General features: G+C 46.9%; 1 protein-coding gene across 3 annotated transcripts in view; it reads right to left on the reverse strand.

Annotated features, from left to right (window-relative positions):
- PLXNA2 (plexin A2) overlaps positions 1 to 21,616 on the reverse strand; it is a 389,564-nt gene that overhangs the window by 80,124 nt on the left and 287,824 nt on the right. For all 3 annotated transcript variants that reach the window (XM_073587292.1, XM_073587293.1, XM_073587295.1), the window contains exons 11-13: positions 21,136 to 21,232; positions 19,040 to 19,230; positions 7,401 to 7,552 (exon numbers count right to left, since the gene is read on the reverse strand). In XM_073587292.1, coding sequence (XP_073443393.1) covers positions 7,401 to 7,552; positions 19,040 to 19,230; positions 21,136 to 21,232 — 440 coding nt within the window. The remainder of the gene's footprint in view (positions 1 to 7,400; positions 7,553 to 19,039; positions 19,231 to 21,135; positions 21,233 to 21,616) is intronic.

Below are 21,616 nucleotides of genomic sequence, written 5' to 3' on the forward strand. Positions count from 1 at the left end.
AAGGTTCTAAACTACCATGAGCACTTGACATACAGTATGTTACACAAGGATTGGGATGGATGGCTAACTGAAGAATCTGGTCTATTCATCCTTTTAAATTTACAAAGTGGTTGTAAAAACAGGTAACCTTGCAACTTACTTGTAATTAATAAAGTGTGCAAAACTGTAAAGCGCTGCAGAATATGTTAGCGCTATATAAAAACAAATATTATTATTATTATCTATATATATAATCGTCTTATCGTGTCTGTCTGTCTGCCTGTAACCGAAATCCCGCAGCCGCGATCAATCAGCGACAGGCGCAGCTGTTTGTAACAGTAAGCTGCGCCTGCCGCTGATTGGTCGTGGCCGCAAGGCCGCGACCAATCAGCAGCAGGCACAGTCGGGCGCAGCGCTCAATCGGGCACAGCACATCTGTAAAAAATAGAATTAATATGAAAAAAGGTTATACTCACCTTCCGACGGCGTCCGATCTCCTTTCCACGCGCCCGGCCTCACGGTCCCAGTAATGCCTTGCACCTTAGACCGGCGTTGACGTCACTCTCGTGAGAGCGTGACGTCATCAGCGGTGTTTCGCGCAAAGCATTACTGGGACCGCGAGGCCGGGCGCGAGGAGTGGAGATCGCGGGTCGTCAGAAGGTGAGTATATAACTATTTTTTTATTTTAACAGAGACCATGCAAACCAGGAAAGGGGGGTGACGGCACCATGCATACCAGGAAAAGGGGGTGAGGGGGACCATTCATACCAGCAATGGGGGGGAGGGGGACCATGCATACCAGGAAAGGAGGGTGAGGGGGACCACGCATACCAGGAAAGGGGGGTGAGGGTGACCATGCATACCAGGATAGGGTGGTGAGGGTGACCATGCATACCAGGATAGGGGGGTGAGGGTGATCATGCATATCAGGATAGGGGGGTGAGGGTGACCATGCATACCAGGATAGGGGGGTGAGGGTGACCATGCATACCAGGATAGGGGGGTGAGGGTGACCATGCATACCAGGAAAGGGAGGTGAGGGGACCATGCATACCAGGAAAGGGGGGTGAGGGGGACCATGCATACCAGGAAAGGGGGGTGACGGAAACATGCATACCAGGAAAGGGGGGTGAGGGGGACCATGCATACCAGGAAAGGGGGGTGAGGGGACCATGCTTCCCAGGAAAGGGAGGGAAGGTGACCATGCATACCAGGAAAGGGGGGTGACAGGACCATGCATACCAGGAAAGGGGGTGAGGGGGACCATGCATACCAGGAAAGGGGGTTGAGGGGACCATGCTTTCCAGGAAAGAGGGGTGAGAGGACCATGCATACCAGGATTGGGGTGTGAGAGGACCATGCATTCCAGGATTGGAGGGTGAAGGGACCATGCTTACCAGGATTGGGGGTGAGGGGTACCATGCATATCAGGATTGGGGGGGGTGAGAGGACCATGCATACCAGGAAAGGGGGGTGACGGGACCATGCATACCAGGAAAGGGTGGTGAGGGGACCATGCTTACCAGGAAAGAGGGGTGAGAGAACCATGCTTACCAGGAAAGGGAGGGAAGGTGACCATGCATACCAGGAAAGGGGGGTGACAGAACCATGCATACCAGGAAAGGGGGTGAGGGGGACCATGCATACCAGGAAAGGGGGGTGAGGGGACCATGCTTTCCAGGAAAGAGGGGTGAGAGGACCATGCATACCAGGATTGGTGTGTGAGAGGACCATGCATTCCAGGATTGGAGGGTGAAGGGACCATGCTTACCAGGATTGGGGGGTGAGGGGACCATGCATATCAGGATTGGGGTGTGAGGGGACCATGCATACCAGGAAAGGGGGGTGAGGGGGACCATGCATACCAGGAAAGGGGGGTGACGGGACCATGCATACCAGGAAAGGGGGGTGAGGGGGACCATGCATACCAGGAAAGGGGGGTGAGGGGGACCATGCATACCAGGAAAGGGGGGTGAGGGGGACCATGCATACCAGGAAAGGGGGGTGACGGAACCATGCATACCAGGAAAGGGGGGTGAGGAGGACCATGCATACCAGGAAAGGGGGGTGACGGAACCATGCATACCAGGAAAGGGGGGTGAGGAGGACCATGCATACCAGGAAAGGGGGGTGACGGGACCATGCATACCAGGAAAGGGGGGTGAGGGGACCATGCTTCTCAGGAAAGGGAGGGAAGGTGACCATGCATACCAGGAAAGGGGGGTAACAGGACCATGCATACCAGGAAAGGGGGTGAGGGGGACCATGCATACCAGGAAAGGGGGGTGAGGGGACCATGCTTTCCAGGAAAGAGGGGTGAGAGGACCATGCATACCAGGATTGGGGTGTGAGAGGACCATGCATTCCAGGATTGGAGGGTGAAGGGACCATGCTTACCAGGATTGGGGGGTGAGGGGTACCATGCATATCAGGATTGGGGGGGTGAGAGGACCATGCATACCAGGAAAGGGGGGTGACGGGACCATGCATACCAGGAAAGGGTGGTGAGGGGACCATGCTTACCAGGAAAGAGGGGTGAGAGAACCATGCTTACCAGGAAAGGGAGGGAAGGTGACCATGCATACCAGGAAAGGGGGGTGACAGAACCATTCATACCAGGAAAGGGGGTGAGGGGGACCATGCATACCAGGAAAGGGGGGTGAGGGGGACCATGCTTTCCAGGAAAGAGGGGTGAGAGGACCATGCATACCAGGATTGGTGTGTGAGAGGACCATGCATTCCAGGATTGGAGGGTGAAGGGACCATGCTTACCAGGATTGGGGGGTGAGGGGACCATGCATATCAGGATTGGGGTGTGAGGGGACCATGCATACCAGGAAAGGGTGGTGAGGGGGACCATGCATACCAGGAAAGGGTGGTGAGAGGACCATGCATACCAGGATTGGAGGGTGAGAGGACCATGCATTCCAGGATTGGAGGGTGAGGGGACCATGCTTACCAGTATTGGGGGGGGGTGAGGGGGACCATGCATACCAGGAAAGGGGGGTGACGGGACCATGCATACCAGGAAAGGGGGGTGAGGGGGACCATGCATACCAGGAAAGGGGGGTGACGGAACCATGCATACCAGGAAAGGGGGGTGAGGAGGACCATGCATACCAGGAAAGGGGGGTGACGGGACCATGCATAGCAGGAAAGGGTGGTGAGGGGACCATGCTTACCAGGAAAGAGGGGTGAGAGAACCATGCTTACCAGGAAAGGGAGGGAAGGTGACCATGCATACCAGGAAAGGGAGGTGACAGGACCATGCATACCAGGAAAGGGAGTGAGGGGGACCATGCATACCAGGAAAGGGGGGTGAGGGGACCATGCTTTCCAGGAAAGAGGGGTGAGAGGACCATGCATACCAGGATTGGGGTGTGAGAGGACCATGCATTCCAGGATTGGAGGGTGAAGGGACCATACTTACCAGGATTGGGGGGTGAGGGGACCATGCATACCAGGATTGGGGGGTGAGGGGACCATGCATATCAGGATTGGGGTGTGAGGGGACCATGCATACCAGGAAAGGGGGGTGACGAGACCATGCATACCAGGAAAGGGTGGTGAGGGGGACCATGCTTACCAGGAAAGGGGGGTGAGGGGACCATGCTTACCAGGAAAGAGGGGTGAGAGAACCATGCATACCAGGATTGGAGGGTGAGAGGACCATGCAATCCAGGATGGGAGGGTGAGGGGACCACGCTTACCAGGATTGGGGGGGGGGTGAGGGGACCATGCATACCAAGATAGGGGGGTGAGGGGACTATGCATACCAGGATAGAGGGGGAGGGGTACCATGCATATCAGGATTGTGGGGTGAGAGGACCATGCATATCAAGATTGGGGGGTGCATTATTGCATTATTATTAAAACTTCATAAATAAACTAAATACATATTCTAGAATACCCGATGCGTTAGAATCGGGCCACCATCTAGGTAATAATAATAATAACAAAAATCCTCTCTTTTCTCAAGAATGGAGGGATTTTTATAAAAAATTTTGTTTACTGTATACCAGGAATGGGGGGTGACGGAACCATGCATACCAGGAAAGGGGGTGAGGGGACCATGCATACCAGGAAAGGGGGGTGAGGGGACCATGCTTTCCAGGAAAGAGGGGTGAGAGGACCATGCATACCAGGATTGGGGGGTGAGAGGACCATGCATTCCAGGATTGGAGGGTGAGGGGACCATGCTTACCAGGATTGGAGGGTGAGGGGTACCATGCATATCAGGATTGGGGGGGTGAGAGGACCATGCATATCAGGATTGGTGGGTGAGGGGACCATGCATATCAGGATTGGGGCATGAGGGGACCACGCATACCAGGAAAGGGGGGTGACGGGACCATGCATACCAGGAAAGGGTGGTGAGGGGGACCATGCATACCAGGAAAGAGGGGTGAGGGGACCATGCTTACCAGGAAAGAGGGGTGAGAGAACCATGCATACCAGGATTGGAGGGTGAGAGGACCATGCATTCCAGGATTGGAGGGTGAGGGGACCATGCTTACCAGGATTGGGGGGTGAGGGGACCATGCATACCAGGAAAGGGGGGGTGAGGCGACCATGCATACCAGGATGGGGGGAGGGGTACCATGCATATCAGGAGTGGGAGGTGAGAGGACCATGCATATCAGGATTGGGGGGTGAGGGGGCCATGCATACCAGGATGGGAGGGAGGAGTACCATACATATCAGGAGTGGGGGGTGAGAGGACCATGCATATCAGGATTGGGGGGTGCATTATTGCATTATTATTAAAACTTCATAAATAAACTACATACATATTCTAGAATACCCGATGCGTTAGAATCGGGCAACCATCTAGTTAATAATAATAATAATAAAAATCCTTTCTTTTCTCAAGAATGTTGGGATTTTTATAAAAATTTTTGTTAACTGTTTGTTGCCTATGTTACTGACCACATCTGAAGCCTAGCCAAACAATCTTTCAAATATCTCACTGATAGTGCCCGATTCAGCCAGCTTCAGTGCAACCTCGCTCCTCCAATGTTGCAACAGCAGTTTGCAATAATGGAGAGTTCGGGCAAGTAGGGAAATGATGCGGTTAGTCCGAACTTCCCAGCAAGCAGGAATCTGTGAGGCAAGAGAGCTGTTGCTCTCCAAAAGATAAGCTGCGACAACTCCTTTAACAGAAATATTTTAATAGTCTTTATAATGTATCCTTAAACAGATGACATTATAGCCAATATTTGGCATCCCTTTATTCTATTTGCCACCCATAGATTACCATGGCATCCATTTAATGGGTACATCATGAAAAGCTATGACATATTAATTTAATGGATGCCTGTGACAGATGCCATACGATAGCATCCATCATACTTAAGCTGCCATATTAAAAAATATATACATTTAATGTGTAAGTTTTCCCTGGACTGCATAGAATAGAAAAGTGAGGTCTACTACTTCATTTTTTTTTACAGGTGCATACTAGGCACATGCTGTATAGGCGAAGGTCTCTATCAGATAAGTCAGCCAAAAGGACAAATTCAGAATGTACACAAAAATGTGATGAACTACCCTTCATCAAGATCCGGTATTGTAGTTAAAATTCACTAGAAGGGCTGGTTGCTAGAGAAGGGAAAATGCTGATTGGGACATACAGTGCTGTGGAACAAAGCATTTTTTTAAGTAAAATCGTAAGTTGGTTACCAGTCAGTGATTCAAACCAGTTTTAACTGCTTTAAACAGGCACTCACACCTGTTCAAAGCAGTTAAAACTGGTTTGACTCACTGACTGGTAACCAATTTATGATTTAACTTAAAAAAAATGCTTTTTCCCAATTAATTTGCACAGCACTGTAGTATTAAATGGTGGATTCCTAAGTAAATACATGTTTAATCTTTTTTTCATTACAGCATTATTGAGGGGACTGAAGGTAGAAGGAACATACAGGGCCCTTAAAGGGAACCTGTTTTGTTGAAAATGGTATCTGATCTGCAGGCAGGATGTTAAGAGTGTTATGAACAGGTCACCGAGGAGGATGGCAGGAATAGGCTAGGCCACCAGGAAACCAGAAAGGTTGGTCACTTACAGTAGCTGCAGACCCCTAATCCTAACAACACAACTACCAGTAGCCGTGGAGCGTACCTACGATGCCCTAGACGCCTCGACACAACCGGAGAACTAACTAGGCCTAAAGCAAGAAAGGTGAAATCTAAACTGCCCCGGAGTAGAACCCCAAAGAAATAGATAGCCCCCAAACATATATTGTAGGTGAGACCAGATGAGGGACAAACACAGGCAGAAAATAAACTGAGCAAATGATGGGGCCCAAACTGTCTAGATAGGATAGGAAAGGAAAGACACTGTCTGCAATCACGCAAAAATCCTAAAAAATCCAACACGTCTGATGTACAAAAAACACTGAGGTCTCACGACCTCTCCCCCACTATATCAGCATTCTGGTGTAAACTGGCAGCAAAGCAAAAGACTAATATAACAGGGGACGGAACAAACTGACACAAGCTGTAACATATGGAGCGGGGTCCAGAACAGCCCCAACAGGGAGCATGCTAAACCTGCACAGCAAAGCAGAAAGAGGCAAAACCAGATCAGAAAAGGATTAGCAAATGAACAACGTAGCTGAAAAATGCAGGATCAGGCAGGAGACAGCAGACCTCAAGTTGCACAGGAAGAACTAATCACCAGCAACAACTGAGGGAAGCCTGCTCACTTAAATACTCCCAATCAGTAACCCCAGATTTCCAATCATCATCGTCAGGTGGCAGACCTCTGTCAATCTGGCCAGTTCCACTATCCACAGTAACCACCAGAGTAAGCCCCGACTCAGAACTAAGAGAATTCACAACATTAGAGACTAGAAGGAAGTGATCAGATTAATGCACATTTTTGGTAGGAAAATTTTCAGTAAAACTTGCATTGTATTTATTGAAATCCCTTGTGTTTGTATGTATAGAGTCAAGTGGGCGGTCATATTCAGATATTGCATGAGTCCAGTGGGTGGTCCTCTTCAGTGATTGTCAGTCTTCCCTGTATGATTGTGCATTGAGAGATAGCTGTCAATTACTGAGTGGGACCTCCCACTAGACTCACTCAATATCTGATTAGGACCACCCACTGGACTCCTATACATACAAAAAACTGGGAATTGAATGAATAAAATACAAATTATGCTAAATCTTTTCCAAAAAAACACATATGCTGTTTAGCTTCTACCATGCTATCCACCGATCAGGCTGAATGGAGAAAGTGACAGGAGATTGACCAGTCATTTACAGGGGTTCATATGCACTCAAACTAGTCTAAAGCATGATTTACATGCGTGTTCGGAAGATTTATTTGATGCCAAGTGTAAGTTCACAAGCCTTAATTCTTGAGCCAGGAAGATTATTTGTTAAAAATAAAATTAGTCAAAAAGTAGTCTTACTGTTCAGCAATGATGTATTCGTCCTCCACAGGAGTGCATTGTACTCCCGCCACCAATACGTTGTTGGCAATCTCAGAAAAGTCTAGGCCTAGGTTCACTCCCCGAACAGTGACGCGAGTGCCTCCTTCCGGGGGTCCAGACACAGTGAGAATCTAGAAGACCAGCAAGAAGAATAAATAGGGATATTTAATGTATAGATAAGGAGGAAATAAATGATTGTGTCTGACTGCAGAAGAGGGACCGCAATCATTTTAGATAAATCCCTACAGTAAGTTTTAGCTCTTAGAAATCACTGGTCATATAAAGCTACAGACGTAGACAGTACAATGTGCAAATGGCACTTATACATATACAGGCCAAACTATAGGCAGCCTAAGGTATGTCAAACATGGCAGCCATAGCAGAGTCCACTCACACATACGATATATAATGCATAAAGCTCCAGGCACTGAAGTGGTTGATTTTGTAGGAGCAGCATAGACCAGGGTTTCTCTGTGACCTACATTCCTTTGGACGCTAATTGAGCAGTTTGGAAGTAACTGTGTCACAGCTCAGCCCCCGGCTGGGACAGAATGAGTTTTATTAATTACAGCTGGAGAAATGCACGATAAAAACAACATACACCACCGATGTATACACACCGCCACACGTACCGCAACCGGGAGACACTCACGCCTGTTTACTAAAATCAACCCACACAAATCCATACACCATATGTGAAGGCAGCAGTGATAGAGGGAAAGAGAGGTACATAGAGATGGATAGATAGAGAGATAGATTAGACAGATAGATAGATTTTGTAGTTTCTATACAGGAACACTTCTGCACCTACAAACAAAATTCCGTCGGACAGACATTGTGGCAGTGTCAGTTTTGGGAGTTTGTAGACTGAAGAAGCACAAGTACACATCCTGGCAGTGGTGCGGCACATTTGCAGCCTACATTTCACTGGCGATCTGATACATCAGGGGTGAGTGGGATAGAATATAGCAGCATGTCTCTATTTTTGGTAAGAGAAGCTTTACTGCCAGTGGTCCGCACCAGTGGGCAGCCACCAGTATGAGATTGTGTCCTGGTGTTTTTACTGATTCCTGTTACATGTAGATTAGTTGGAGACTTTGACGCGGACGTTACACAGATTTCATCCCATTCATTGTGAAGGTTAAAAATCATAAGTTGATATGCAAAAGAGTTAAAATCCACACCACAAGTCAATTTTCACTGTGGATATTTTCCAAAGTTCATTAATAAGATTACATGAATCCCCCTTAACCCATAGCAATGAACACCCTACGTATAGCCAGTACATGCTATGTTTCTGGCCTTTTTCCCCTTTGACTTCAGCAATAAGGTATTGGGGAGTATGTCTGACACCACACTTCGCATGTGATATCATTTATACAGTGGGTACAGAAAGTATTCAGACCCCTTTGAATTATTCACTCTTTGCTCCATTGCAGCCATTTGGTAAATTCAAAAGAGTTCATTTTTTTTCTCATTAATGTACACTCTGCATCCCATCTTGACTGAAAAAAAACAGAAATGTAGAAATTTTTGCAAATGTATTAAAAATGGAAAAACTGAAATATCACATAGTCTTAAATATTCAGACCCTTTGCTCAGGCACTCATATTTAAGTCACATGCTGTCCATTTCCTTGTGATCCTCCTTGAGATGGTTTTACTCCTTTATTTATTAAACTGATAGGACTTGATTTGTAAAGGCACACACCTGTCTATATAAGACCTCACAGCTGACAGTGCATGCCAGACCAAATGAGAATCATGAGGTCAAAGGAACTGGCCAAGGAGCTCAGAGACAGAATCATGGTATGTCACAGATCTGGCCAAGGTTACAAAAGAATTTCTGCTGTACTCAAGGTTCCTAAGAGCACATTGGCCTTCATAATCCTTATATAGAAGTTCGGGACCACCAGAAGTCTTCCTAGACCTGGCCATCCCGCCAAACTGAGCAATTGTGGGAGAAGAGCCTTGGTGAGAGAGGTAAAAAAGAACCCCAAGATCACTGTGGCTGAGCTCCACAGATGCATTAGGGAAATGGGAGAAAGTTCCACAAAGTCAACTATCACTGCAGCCCTCCACCAGTCGGGCCTTTATGGCAGAGTGGCCCGACGGAAGCCTCTCCTCATTGCAAGACATATGAAAGCCTGTATAGAGTTTGCTAAAAAACACATGAAGGACTTCCAGACAAAGAGAAATAAGATTCTCTGGTCTGATGAGATGAAGCTAGACCATTTTAGTGATAATTCTAAGCGGTATGTGTGGAGAAAACCAGGCACTACTCATCACCTGCCCAATACAATCCCGACAGTGAAACATGGTGTTACAGAACTACTCAGCACCCAGAATATGTTGTGCAGTTATATGTATGGATAATAGGTTCTATGTGAGATGCATGTCCCTAATGCATCAGCATTCCCCTTTTGTCCGCCCTCCCCCCACCTTTGTGATTTCCACAGTAAACATCGGCAGGCTCCGGCCTCCTGCGGCTATTGTAATTTATGTCTGGCCTGCCGCTTTTCTATTGGCCGGCCCTCTGTATCTGTGTGATATATTCTGTGTCCTGTGAGTAAAGTGTCAGACTGGAAATACATGGAGAAGCAGTGATCTTTTATATGCGCCCATGTAACCCAGGGATTCCAGCCAGCGTCCTTCATTCAGACTCCAGCCAACGCAGAGCGGACCTCCGAAAACACGGGGTGGTACTGAAAGAGGTACCCCAGCTTGGTAGACCCCGTTACACTGGTGGCAGACAGCGGGATTTGATACCCCTTCTACAGGAGGAAAGGAATGAATGGAAAATAACTACCAGAAGTTAAAGAGTACTACATTAAAAAATCTGGTGGAAGCCCGAGGGTTGATCGCCAGCAACAAAGCAAAAGCGGATTTGATAGCAGCCATCATGGAACACGACAGTGCAGCGCCCCCCAATGTGAACGTGGAGGAGACCGAATTCCAGCGGGAGGTAAAGAACAGACTGGCGTTCTATGGCCTAAACCCTGCAGTAGAGATTATACGAGAGGTGATGGCTGATGTGCGTACTAATCTGAAGGAAAAGATGGCCGAGCAGACCAGGATAGAGCTAGCCAAGATGGAGATGGCAGAGTGGACCAAAGTGGAGCTGGCCAAGATGGAGATGGCAGAGCGGAGAGAGGAGAGCCAGCGAGAAGGGGGAGCTCTGGCCTTCGACCAGGTACCTTCAACAGTAAGCCACAAAAAGATCCAGTTTAATGCCTTCTGACAGTTGGGGGAGGCATAGGAAGACATTGATGGCTTTCTGCAGGACTTTAAGCGGCAGTGTGCCCTTCATCAAGTGAAGCAGGAGGAACGGGTTCAGATTCTGGCCAGCAAGCTGACAGCACGGTACCTGATGAGGACTGTATGGACTATGAGCGGATCAAAGAAGTGATCTTGGCCCGGTATGCGCTGACACCAGAGGCCTATCGCCAAAAGTTCCACGGACTTATAAAACGTGTAACAGATACCCACGCTGAATGGGCCTGTAAATTACGGCGGTCACTGCTACAGTGGGTACAAGGGAGCCAAGCAACCACTAAGGAGGACGTCCTCCAGCTCTTCCTGTTAGAACAATTCTTTAATGGACTAAACCCCGAGACACAGGAATGGCTTCGGCACAGGCAGCCAACGACTCTTGAGGAAGCCGCTCGTCTGGCCGATGAACATCATGATGCCAGGCCGCAGTTCTCCGGATCAAAGGTGGTCACTAGGGGCCCGCCCATGGACCTGGAGGGCCCCAAACCACCGAAGATTGTAGGGGAACCAGCTAGAAACCCGGCCTACCACAGTCCCCCTGGGGCGCGATGCCACACCTGCCGTCAGCTGGGCCACCTGCAAAGACAATGCCCCAACCGGACTCAGCATACCCAGTGGCCAAAGGCGGGAATAGCTACCTTCAGCAGGGCTGCTGTACACTGCTACCAAGGCGAAGCTGACCCAGCATTGGGGGCTACGACTAACCAAGGGGTGGAAGAGATGGAGGAAGTGCTGCATGAAGTAGACCCCATGCAGGCAGCCCGGGCAGATAATCGACAAAAGCATCGACAGGTTGTGTGGGTTAATGGGAAACGTATGCAGGGACTAAGAGATTCCGGAGCAACTTTGACCCTTGTGAAGCCTCATCTCGTCCGGGACCAAGAGAAGACGGACCGGACAGTGGCAGTCCGTGTAGCAGGGGGAGCTATACATCGACTACCCACTGCCAAAATTCACCTGAACTGGGGAGTCGGGGATGGCCTTGTTGAGGTCGGCTTGATGGAGGATTTGCCTGCAGACGTCTTGCTGGGAAATTACTTGGGGCCCATGTTGTCTGCATTCTCGGTGGTCCCTCTGGCTGAGACCTATCCTGTGACCACCCGGAGACAAGCTCGAGCTGCGGAGGCGGAATCACACTGAGAGGAGGCCCAGGTAAGACATCCCAGCCCTGCACGTATTCCCATAGCCAGACACATTTCTTGGGCCACCTCAGAAAAATTTAAGAGGGAGTTACTTGAGGATCCTTCATTAGAGGGATATCGTGGGAAGGCACAGGAGGGGAGAGGAGTACTGGAAGGGGAACAGTTTGTATGGAAGCAGGGACTCCTCTACCGGATCACAGAGCAGCACCACACAGGGACGAGCCCCACTATAAAACAACAGCTGGTAGTTCCCAAGAAGTATAGGCAGGAGCTACTGCGAATCTCTCATGATATACCCTTGGCCGGGCACTTTGGCGTCAGTCGCACCAGGCGTCGTCTGACACAAAACTTCTTTTGGCCGGGGGTAACCTATGATGTTCGTCAGTACTGCCAGACCTGTGACAGTTGTCAGCGCAATGGCAAGAGGGGGGATCGATGCAAGGCCAAATAACGCCCCCTCCCCATTGTGGAGGAACCATTTAGCCGAGTAGCGGTCGATCTGATAGGGCCGTTAGCCAAACCCAGTCCGGCCGGGAAAAAGTATATATTGACAGTGGTAGATTATGCCATACGTTATCCAGAGGCGGTTGCGTTACCTAACATACTGGCAGAGATGGTGGCGGCTGCCTTGCTCCAGGTTTTCTCACAGGTTGGATTTCCCCAGGAGATTATCTCGGACCAGGGTACCCAGTTTACAGCAGAGGTGACCAACCAACTGTGGAAGCTGTGCGGCGTAAAGTCCATTAGAAGCGCCCCGTACCACCCGCAAACCAATGGGTTGTGTGAACGCTTTAACGGGACATTAAAACAGCTCATTGGGACTTTTACCAGGACCTACAGGGACTGGGAGAAATTCTTGCCACACCTCCTGTTTGCCTATCGGGAGGTGCCCCAAGAATCCACGGGGTTCTCCCCGTTCGAGCTGGTATACGGGAGACGGGTAAGGGGACCCCTAGACTTAGTGCTGGAAAACTGGGAAGGGGAGGGCCTCATAGAAAGGGTACCCTATGTGCTGGAATTCCGGGACCGCCTACAGGAGCTGACTCAGGCTGTACGTGAGAACATGCAGGCGACCCAGCGGCGCCAGCGCATATAGTACGATCGGAGGGCCAGAGAGCGCACTTTGGAAATAGGACATAAGGTCCTGTTGTTAGAGCACACTAAGCAGAATAAGTTTCAAGCTGCATGGCAGGGGCCCTACCAGGTAGTGGGGAAAATAGCCGACACAACCTATAATGTCACCGATTGTGACGACCCCAGGGTTATCCGCATGTTCCACGTGAATATGCTGAAGCCCTAACAGGAGCGCCCTGAAGAGGTAGTGGCCATCTGTGCACCTGAAGCAGAGGATTTAGCCGGACTTGTCTTGCCGGATGTCTTAGGGGAAAGGACTCAGTCTAAAACATGGGACCAGGTACACTTGGGTGAAGACCTAGGCCCCCGGGAGAGACAGCAGGCGGAGGCGTTGTTGAGGCAGCGACAGAGGATGTTTTCAGAGAGACCGGGGTACACTCGCCAGGCACAACACAAGGTTGAGACCCAGGATCAGACCCCCCTGCGACAAAACCCCTTCCGCGTCCCTGAGTCTGTACGAGAGGGGATGCGACAAGAGATACAAGAGATGTTGCGTTTAGGGGTCATTGAAGAGTCAGATAGTCCCTGGGCATCCCCCGTAGTGTTAGTGCCCAAGAAGGATGGGAATACACGGTTTTGTGTAGACTATCGTAAGCTCAATGAGAAAACTTTGACGGATGCATATCCCATGCTGCGTGTGGATGAGTTGTTAGACCGGCTGGCGGGGGCAAAGTATTTGACCACCATCGATCTGTACAAAGGCTACTGGCAGATTCCCCTTAGTCCTGACGCTATTCCCAAGTCGGCATTTGTCACCCCGTTCGGCTTATTCCAGTTTCGAGTTATGCCATTCGGGATGAAGAATGCCCCGGCGACCTTCCAAAGGCTGGCTGACCGGCTTCTGGAGGGTCTCCAGGACTATGCTTGTGCCTACCTGGACGACATTACCATCTACAGTGCGACATGGGAAGAGCATCTAAATCACCTAGAGACAGTTTTGGACAGGATCCACCAGGCCGGAATCACCCTGAACCCAAACAAGTGAAACGTGGGCAAAGCAGAGGTTCTGTATTTAGGGCATTGGGTGGGAAGTGGGAAACAGCGACCAGAACCAGCCAAGATTGAGGCCATAGCCAAATGGCCCATCCCACTCACTAAAACCCAGGTCATGGCGTTTCTAGGGACAGCGGGGTATTACAGGAAATTTGTTCCCAATTACAGCAGCGTAGCCAAGCCCCTCACTGATTTGACCCATAAGAACCAACCCCGCCAGGTAACCTGGACCTCAGAGTGTGATGAAGCCTTCTGCCAACTAAAGGACGCCCTCACCGATACCCCTCTATTGGCCGCACCCGATCCAACTAAACGTTTCCTTGTTCATACAGATGCTTCTACGTTTGGATTGGGGGCAGTACTGAGCCAAGTCGGGCCGGACGGCCAAGAACACCCGGTAGCTTACCTGAGTCGGAAACTACTGCCCCGTGAAGTAAGCTATGCGGCCATCGAGAAGGAGTGCCTGGCGGTAGTATGGGCACTCAAAAAGTTGCAATCATATTTGTATGGACGACAGTTTTCCCTCCTAACGGACCATAATCCCCTAGTCTGGCTTAATCGGGTCTCTGGAGACAACGCCAGATTGCTGCGGTGGAGTTTAGCCCTACAACCTCTGGACTTCACCATCCACTACAGACTCGGCAAACAAAACGGTAACGCCGATGGACTAAGTCGACAAACGGAACTTGTACCAACCCCATAAACTTCGGTCATCCCCAAACCGATCCATTGAGGATCAGACTGTGTATGCTGATCGCGTCGCTGAAAAGGGGAGCCGTGTTACAGAACCACTCAGCACCCAGAATATGTTGTGCAGTTATATGTATGGATAATAGGTTCTATGTGAGATGCATATCCCTAATGCATCAGCATTCCCCTTTTGTCCGCCCACCCCCACCTTTGTGATTTCCACAGTAAAAATCGGCAGGCTCCGGCCTCCTGTGGCTATTGTAATGTATGTCTGGCCTGCCACTTTTCTATTGGCCGGCCCTCTGTATCTGTGTGATATATTCTGTGTCCTGTGAGTAAAGTGTTGTCAGACTGGAAATACATGGAGAAGCAGTGATCTTTTATATGCGCCCATGTAACCCAGGGATTCCAGCCGCGTCCTTCATTCAGACTCCAGCCAACGCAGAGCGGACCTCCGAAAACACGGGGTGGTACTGAAAGAGGTACCCCATCCAACCTGACGGAACTGGAGAGTATCTGCAAGGAAGAATGGCAGAGGATCCCCAAATCCACGTGTGAAAAACTTGTTGCATCATTCCCAAGAAGACTCATGGCTGTACTAGCTCAAAAGGGTTCTTCTACTCAATACTGAGCAAAGGGTCTGAATACTTATGACCATGTGATATTTCAGTTTTTCTTTTTTAATAAATTTGCAAAAATTTCTACATTTCTGTTTTTTTTTCAGTCAAGATGGGGTGCAGAGTGTACATTAGTGAGAAAAAATGAACTTTTTTGCATTTACCAAATGGCTACAATGAAACACAGAGTGAAAAATTTAAAGGGGACTGAATATTTTCTGTACCCACTGTATGGTTTTAATAAAAACAGTTGAAAACACATTTCCAAAATATAAGTGATAAGGAAACAAAAATTGAAAAAAAGGAATAGTACGATGAGCAGAAAAAAAAAAGGAACCGCTGTACAATCAGCCAGTGTGACCCCAGCAGTACAGCTGTGTGGTTCACAAGGGGTCAAACATGGCTTTGCGCAGCAGAAATTAGTGAAGGAGCCATAAGCTCTCTGTGATGTAGCCCCTCTCCACTAGAGCCCGAGTCTCTCCGCCTAGCAGAGAGCACATTTACAGCCTAATTGTTACAAGAGAGAGGGACCCGATTATTCATTCTGACAGAACAGCCTTAAGCTGCTGTGTGGAGGGCATGTTATGGTAATGGCAACATGCGCATTATCTACTTCTATAGAAATAGACACAGATAAAGGAACAGATATGTACACAAGCACTGTAAACACTCATATCGCTCACAAATACAGATATACATGTCATATAAATGATATCACAATAACGTACTATGGGTCGAGTCATTGTTGCATTTGTGCCTCTTTTTTGTCCAATTTTTGGAGTTCTTTTGCCTTTTTCAAACTTTTCTTCTAACATGTGACTTTTTGTGTCTATATTAAGTGCTTGTCTGTATTTTTTACATTTAACATTATTGGCAAAGTTTTCATCTCCCAGGTTTTTGCAGGCGATTCAACTGCAACTTTTAAAAAAGTCGCACAATTTTTGCTCAAAAATGTTCTCCGGCCTCTTCCCCCATATGAGAGATTTTATGTCTGCCTGCATTTTTTGGGCACAAATTTAGAGACATTTTAGCAGAACATGCGACTTTTTGCTCTTAAAAAAAAAAAAGCTAAAAGGCAAAAATTAGGAGAATTTTTTTTGCTGTTGCGCAAAATCCATGAGCCATGTGAGCCATATTGGCATAAACAAATGTCAACAAATGTCACAAAGCCCAAAAAAGAAAAGCCACTTATATAAAAACGCAACTGATGAATTGGGCCCGAAGTGTTTTGGTATAAGCAAGTGTGAAAATTTAATTTGGATGAAGCACTAGCTTCCATGTATTCGGCTAGTCCTTAGGCATAATTTACGAATTCAAGCAGGGCATTCATCTGCCCAATTTTCTTTTACTATATTAACAGATTCAAGCAAAGGCCTTTAAACCATTTAGGAAACAGTGACAGAAAGTGAGGGAAGTGTCACTTATTTGCTATGCTTCTTATATGTTAAGGGTCTACCTTTTAGGGATGGACCCAGTACCTGCTCCCCAATCAGGTTTGTTGTGCGTTTATGATGTCGTACTGGAATTATTTGTAATTTATTTTCTTGACACCTTTGTTGTGTTACACGATCTTGGATCTGAAGGTTATTATTTTCTTGACACTTTTATAGTGTACACCGATCTTGGATATGAAAGCTATTAATTTCTTGACTCCTTCATAGTGTACAATGATCTTAGGTATGAGGGTTCTTTTCTTGACACCTTCATAGTGTACAACGATCTTGGGTATGAAGGTTATTATTTTCTTGACACCTTCCTTGTGTACCACGATCTTGGGTATGAAGGTTATTATTTTCTTGACACCTTCATTGTGTACAATGATCTTGGGTATGAAAGTTATTAGTTTTGTGACACCATCATAGTGTACAAAGATCCTCCGTATGAAGGTTATTATTTTCTTGACACCTTCCTTATGTACCACGATCTTGGGTATGAAGGTTATTTTCTTGACACCTTTGTTGTGTACAACAATCTTGGTTATGAAAGATATAATTTTCTTGACACCTTTATAAAATACAACAATCTTGGGTATGAAGGTCATTTCATTGGGGGTTTGGCCCCTGAATTGTCCTGTTTATAAAGAAGTTAAAACAAAGAGTGACACAAGGCCCCAAATCTAAGATGAATACACATACTCCAGCAGTGAAAAGGTTAGGAGTGACAAAAAGGGGCAGCGAGAAAGAGCAGAGGACAGTGGACCATGCCTGTGACATCACAGCAAAGTGTGATTAATTGCAGCCAGCCGAGAAGCAGCGCTGCCACTCATGTTTCCTGGGCGACCACATCCACTTCTTAGAAAAGTTACGATTCAGCTGGAAACGTTGGGCAGATTTAAAATCATCGGTTCTGCTTCACTGGTCACTGCAGTTGTCTGGGCATCCCGTAGACAGAAGCATTCATGTTAGGTGGCCCCCTCCTTCTCTTCCTCTCCTCAGCAAATCGATTTGTCAATGGGCACATCTGCTCCCCGGTGCCTGTCTCGGGGACTGCATTTCCATAGCCAGCGTCTGGTTGACCTTTGGCTTTGGATGTGACACAGAATAAAGGACCCCACGGGGGATTCTGTAGTGATTAGCGCCTCTCGCAGGCACACAAGGGTTGTGGGACCATGGGAGCCTGACCGAGACAAAGGATTTCTATTCTTATATACGTCTTCCAGCTCTTCATTGGTTTCCTCTAGAACTAGCTTGCTTTCTGCAATGCGTGACCCTGTGTGCATTGAAAGCAAATGACTGGAGATGAGAGCGAAGAAGGAGTGGCGCGATCATACAGTACATCGAAAATAAGTCTACGAGAGCCTGGCACTTTTTTACACCTTCAGGCCGGAGTTTCATTTTTACTTGCATCCCAATACTTTCCTTTTTTTTACTGAAAGCTAATTAATCAAGTACTTAAGATTAATGGAAACACATTCTCCGCCATAAACTCCTTTGTCGCTGAATGTATTCCACGTTCTATTAATACAGCACCCCCAACCGTTCCACTTATTATACATATTACGATGCCACCATCAGCAAGGAGATAAAATGGAATTACAGTTAATGCCAGATAGCGTCAGAATTAAACAGGCTTTATGAAAATGTAAAGTGATTATTTTTTTACAGGGAGAACATTAATTTAATAGGTTAGCCTGGTGAATGATCGGCTATGCGCATGAAAAATTAGAGGAAAATGCATTCGATTAATCTGCTGTAGATTTTTTAGAAACTGATTTACACCAGAGCAGCAAAATACGCTGTATGGTCTTTATGCTTCAAATGTTTGTTACCCCATGTCTAAGAATAAAATTGCATTTTTTTCATGTATTTAATATTTTTTATTTAACCAAATTTCCTTTACTTTGGGCATCTTTCGCTCACTGACAGAAAAGCCAATTGGTCTAAAAGGTGAAATTCGCACAAGAGGAACCCAGGGCTCCAGGGTAATGTAGATGAGCCAGTTTATTGACTGACATTTCATGGAAATGTCTGCCCCCCTCATGGTGACCTAGGTGTCCCCGGCCCTCCCTGTAAGGGGAGAAAATGTCCTTCCTGAGAGTATCGATTCACTCTATGCGCTTCACTCACACTTTTTATTTAATTAAAGGCTGTGACCATGTGGATGTTCTGTGCGTGAGACTGACGTTAAGCAGCGAGTAAAGGCAGCGGCCAGGAAGGGAGGCAATTACAAAAATAATAATGAAATAAGACAGATGGGGCAGATTAAGGAAACAGGCGTAATTAGAAGGTCACGGTCCCACAGTGCCATCTACAATCTGACTGCACACAGACCTCGGTGATCCGGGGATTGGTGCACTTCACATTCCGGCTGGACCAATCTAGCCACTGGTTCTGTGCCGTGGGACAGTGATGGTGCAGGGTACACCGTCCTTCCCCGCTGCACCAGCCACACTCGAACTTCTGATCGGCTTTCAGGCACAGGCCGCAGCTTTCCCTCTGAGCCGCGCACTTGTACAGGTGAACTACAATACAAAGAATGCTCGGTTAGATCTTCGCACATCACAATTTCAATTAAAAAGAAAAAGCAGAAATTGACAATATCTAGGCTTTATTATGGGCACCACAGGATAAAGATGTCTCCGGGATTCTACCTCTATATCGGTAGAGAAGTGTTTTCCGCATTGTCTAACTCCGTTTTTGATGTGGAAGATTTATCGTTTTCTATAAATATTAATAAAGGCGAGATTTTTTAATATATAGCTGACTGGTTGCCATGACGCCAGGGATTTTAACATTTCACTGCTGGAGACAATATGAAATCTGTGTACAAAAGACACACAGCTAAATAGAAGCCACGCCACCAGTCACGAGTCTGGTAATACAATGCGACCTGTAATTGGTTCTGAAGTATCATGCTGAAAATGGGAATTAATTAGATGTTCTGGACTGTAAAGCATGGTAACATGATAAAGCCGTACAAGGCAGGCTGATATGATTATCATCACTTTCATACAGAGAAGTAACGCTGGAGCCGCAGGTACATAGAGATGCCCTGGACAAGCGGCAGGTTAGGATGGCGCTTACCGGCGGCCATCGGCTGCAGCTCCGACATCAGATGGTCGGTTTACCATGGACTGAAAATCAGAAATCTACTATTAAATGATTACTAATACGTATAGAGGAGTAAATGCAGCCCGGTGCCACAAGAATTAAAAAAAAAATACACAACATAAAAACCTGATTTAACCAATAGGTAATATTCTGATGACCATTCACATGAAAATACAATATTAAACTCCTCGCTCCATGAATTTTTTATTGTGTGAAGTGAGCTCATCCTTGCTAATTGATCCACCCATTGCAGTGGGTAATGTATATTGCTATAGGGCTCACAAGTGTGACACCTGCCAAGAGGTACCTAGTCACTGTATAGCTCTGTGTATGGGTGTAATTTTTAGGAACACTAAATAAAGAAACTTTAAGAGCCCGATTTTGGCAATCTAAAATCATGTGACTATTGGCATTTTCACCTAGCTCTGACTAGGTAAGCGGAGCTAGGGCAGGGTGGGGGCATGACAACCATCGCATGTCGAATTCATGACGAGCAGTTGTATTCACTATGCCACAAATCTTACTCCAGCAGTGACTGGAGTTGGCTTTGTGGCGAGGTGCACACAGAAGTGCAAGTCACTTGGCCGGTGCTTCTGATTCATTAAGCCTCTTCATGAATCAGTAGTGTCTGACTTCAGCACACCTCACTGTGAGCAATGCCGGTCTTGATGAATCGGACCCTAAATCTTTTTTAAGATATTTGATGCTATTGTATCTTATATTGTAATCTCAACTGTAAAAAGATATAATAAATTCATCTATGTTCCTCATACACTTGTGTCTTCCTGAACGTTACCTGGGTGCAGAAGGATCTTTCTGCCACTGCTCAAAGGGCCTGGACCACTAAGTCACCCCCCCCATAACTAAACTTTTTCCATGGTCATGTAAATGGAAAGGAAATAAACACTTAATGAAGGATTTTAGCCAAGCTTTTCCAAGAGCATTCAGAATATCATACAGGCAAACAGCGGGGGCAAGATTATCCCATTTATTCTATCATTGATTTCTAGGTTTAATGTTCATACAATCGGGTATGTAAAGGTCACAGCCCAAGCTACTCTATTTTGTATGTTAGTTTCATTATGACCTGATCAAACCACCCGAGCCAGGTTATAACCAAGGTGTCATTTCTCAAATGTTTCTATATCCAGTAGGATGCCCCTGCTGTTACCAATATGTCATTCAAAATGTGGTGTAGACAATGGTTAAAGTTGATCAGTGTGAAACCAGCCTGTGTAATCCAAAACAAGTATGTAAGGAGACAATACGGCTACACGCGAAAATGAGATTTTCTATTCTTCTGATTTATTTTATACCTTTGATATCTTGGGGATTGTCAATAATAAAATTTCCGTTCCAGACAACAGAAAAATTCACTGCTAGGTCACTGATATCCATTCCTTCGTAGAAATACTGAAAAAAAAAAAGTGAAATCAGTTACAATGCCACAAAATATGAAGACTTGGAAGCTAAAAACATTGGAAAACCAGCAACTCCTGCAGCTTCTTGCCTGGGTATGTATATGTCATCCCTTTGTGATACCTCTTTTTACTTCGCTTTGATTGCATTACTAATACTGGACAAGCGTTTTGTGCAGCCAAACAGTATCATTAAATTGGTCTTGTAGCTAAAGGGAATGATTCTGATGGCGCTACTTTAAAGGGCTATACACATCACATAAAGTGATATCATATTATAAGGATATGTCACCACTTTCCGATTGTGGGGGATCCCACCAATCAGGAGAGTAAAGCAAGTTAATAAAAAGAAGAGCTGTGGATGCCGGCAGGTAAGAGG

This window comes from Dendrobates tinctorius, unplaced genomic scaffold (assembly GCF_039654945.1).
Source record: "Dendrobates tinctorius isolate UK_male_01 unplaced genomic scaffold, ASM3965494v1 ptg000098l, whole genome shotgun sequence".
Lineage (NCBI taxonomy): Eukaryota > Metazoa > Chordata > Amphibia > Anura > Dendrobatidae > Dendrobates > Dendrobates tinctorius.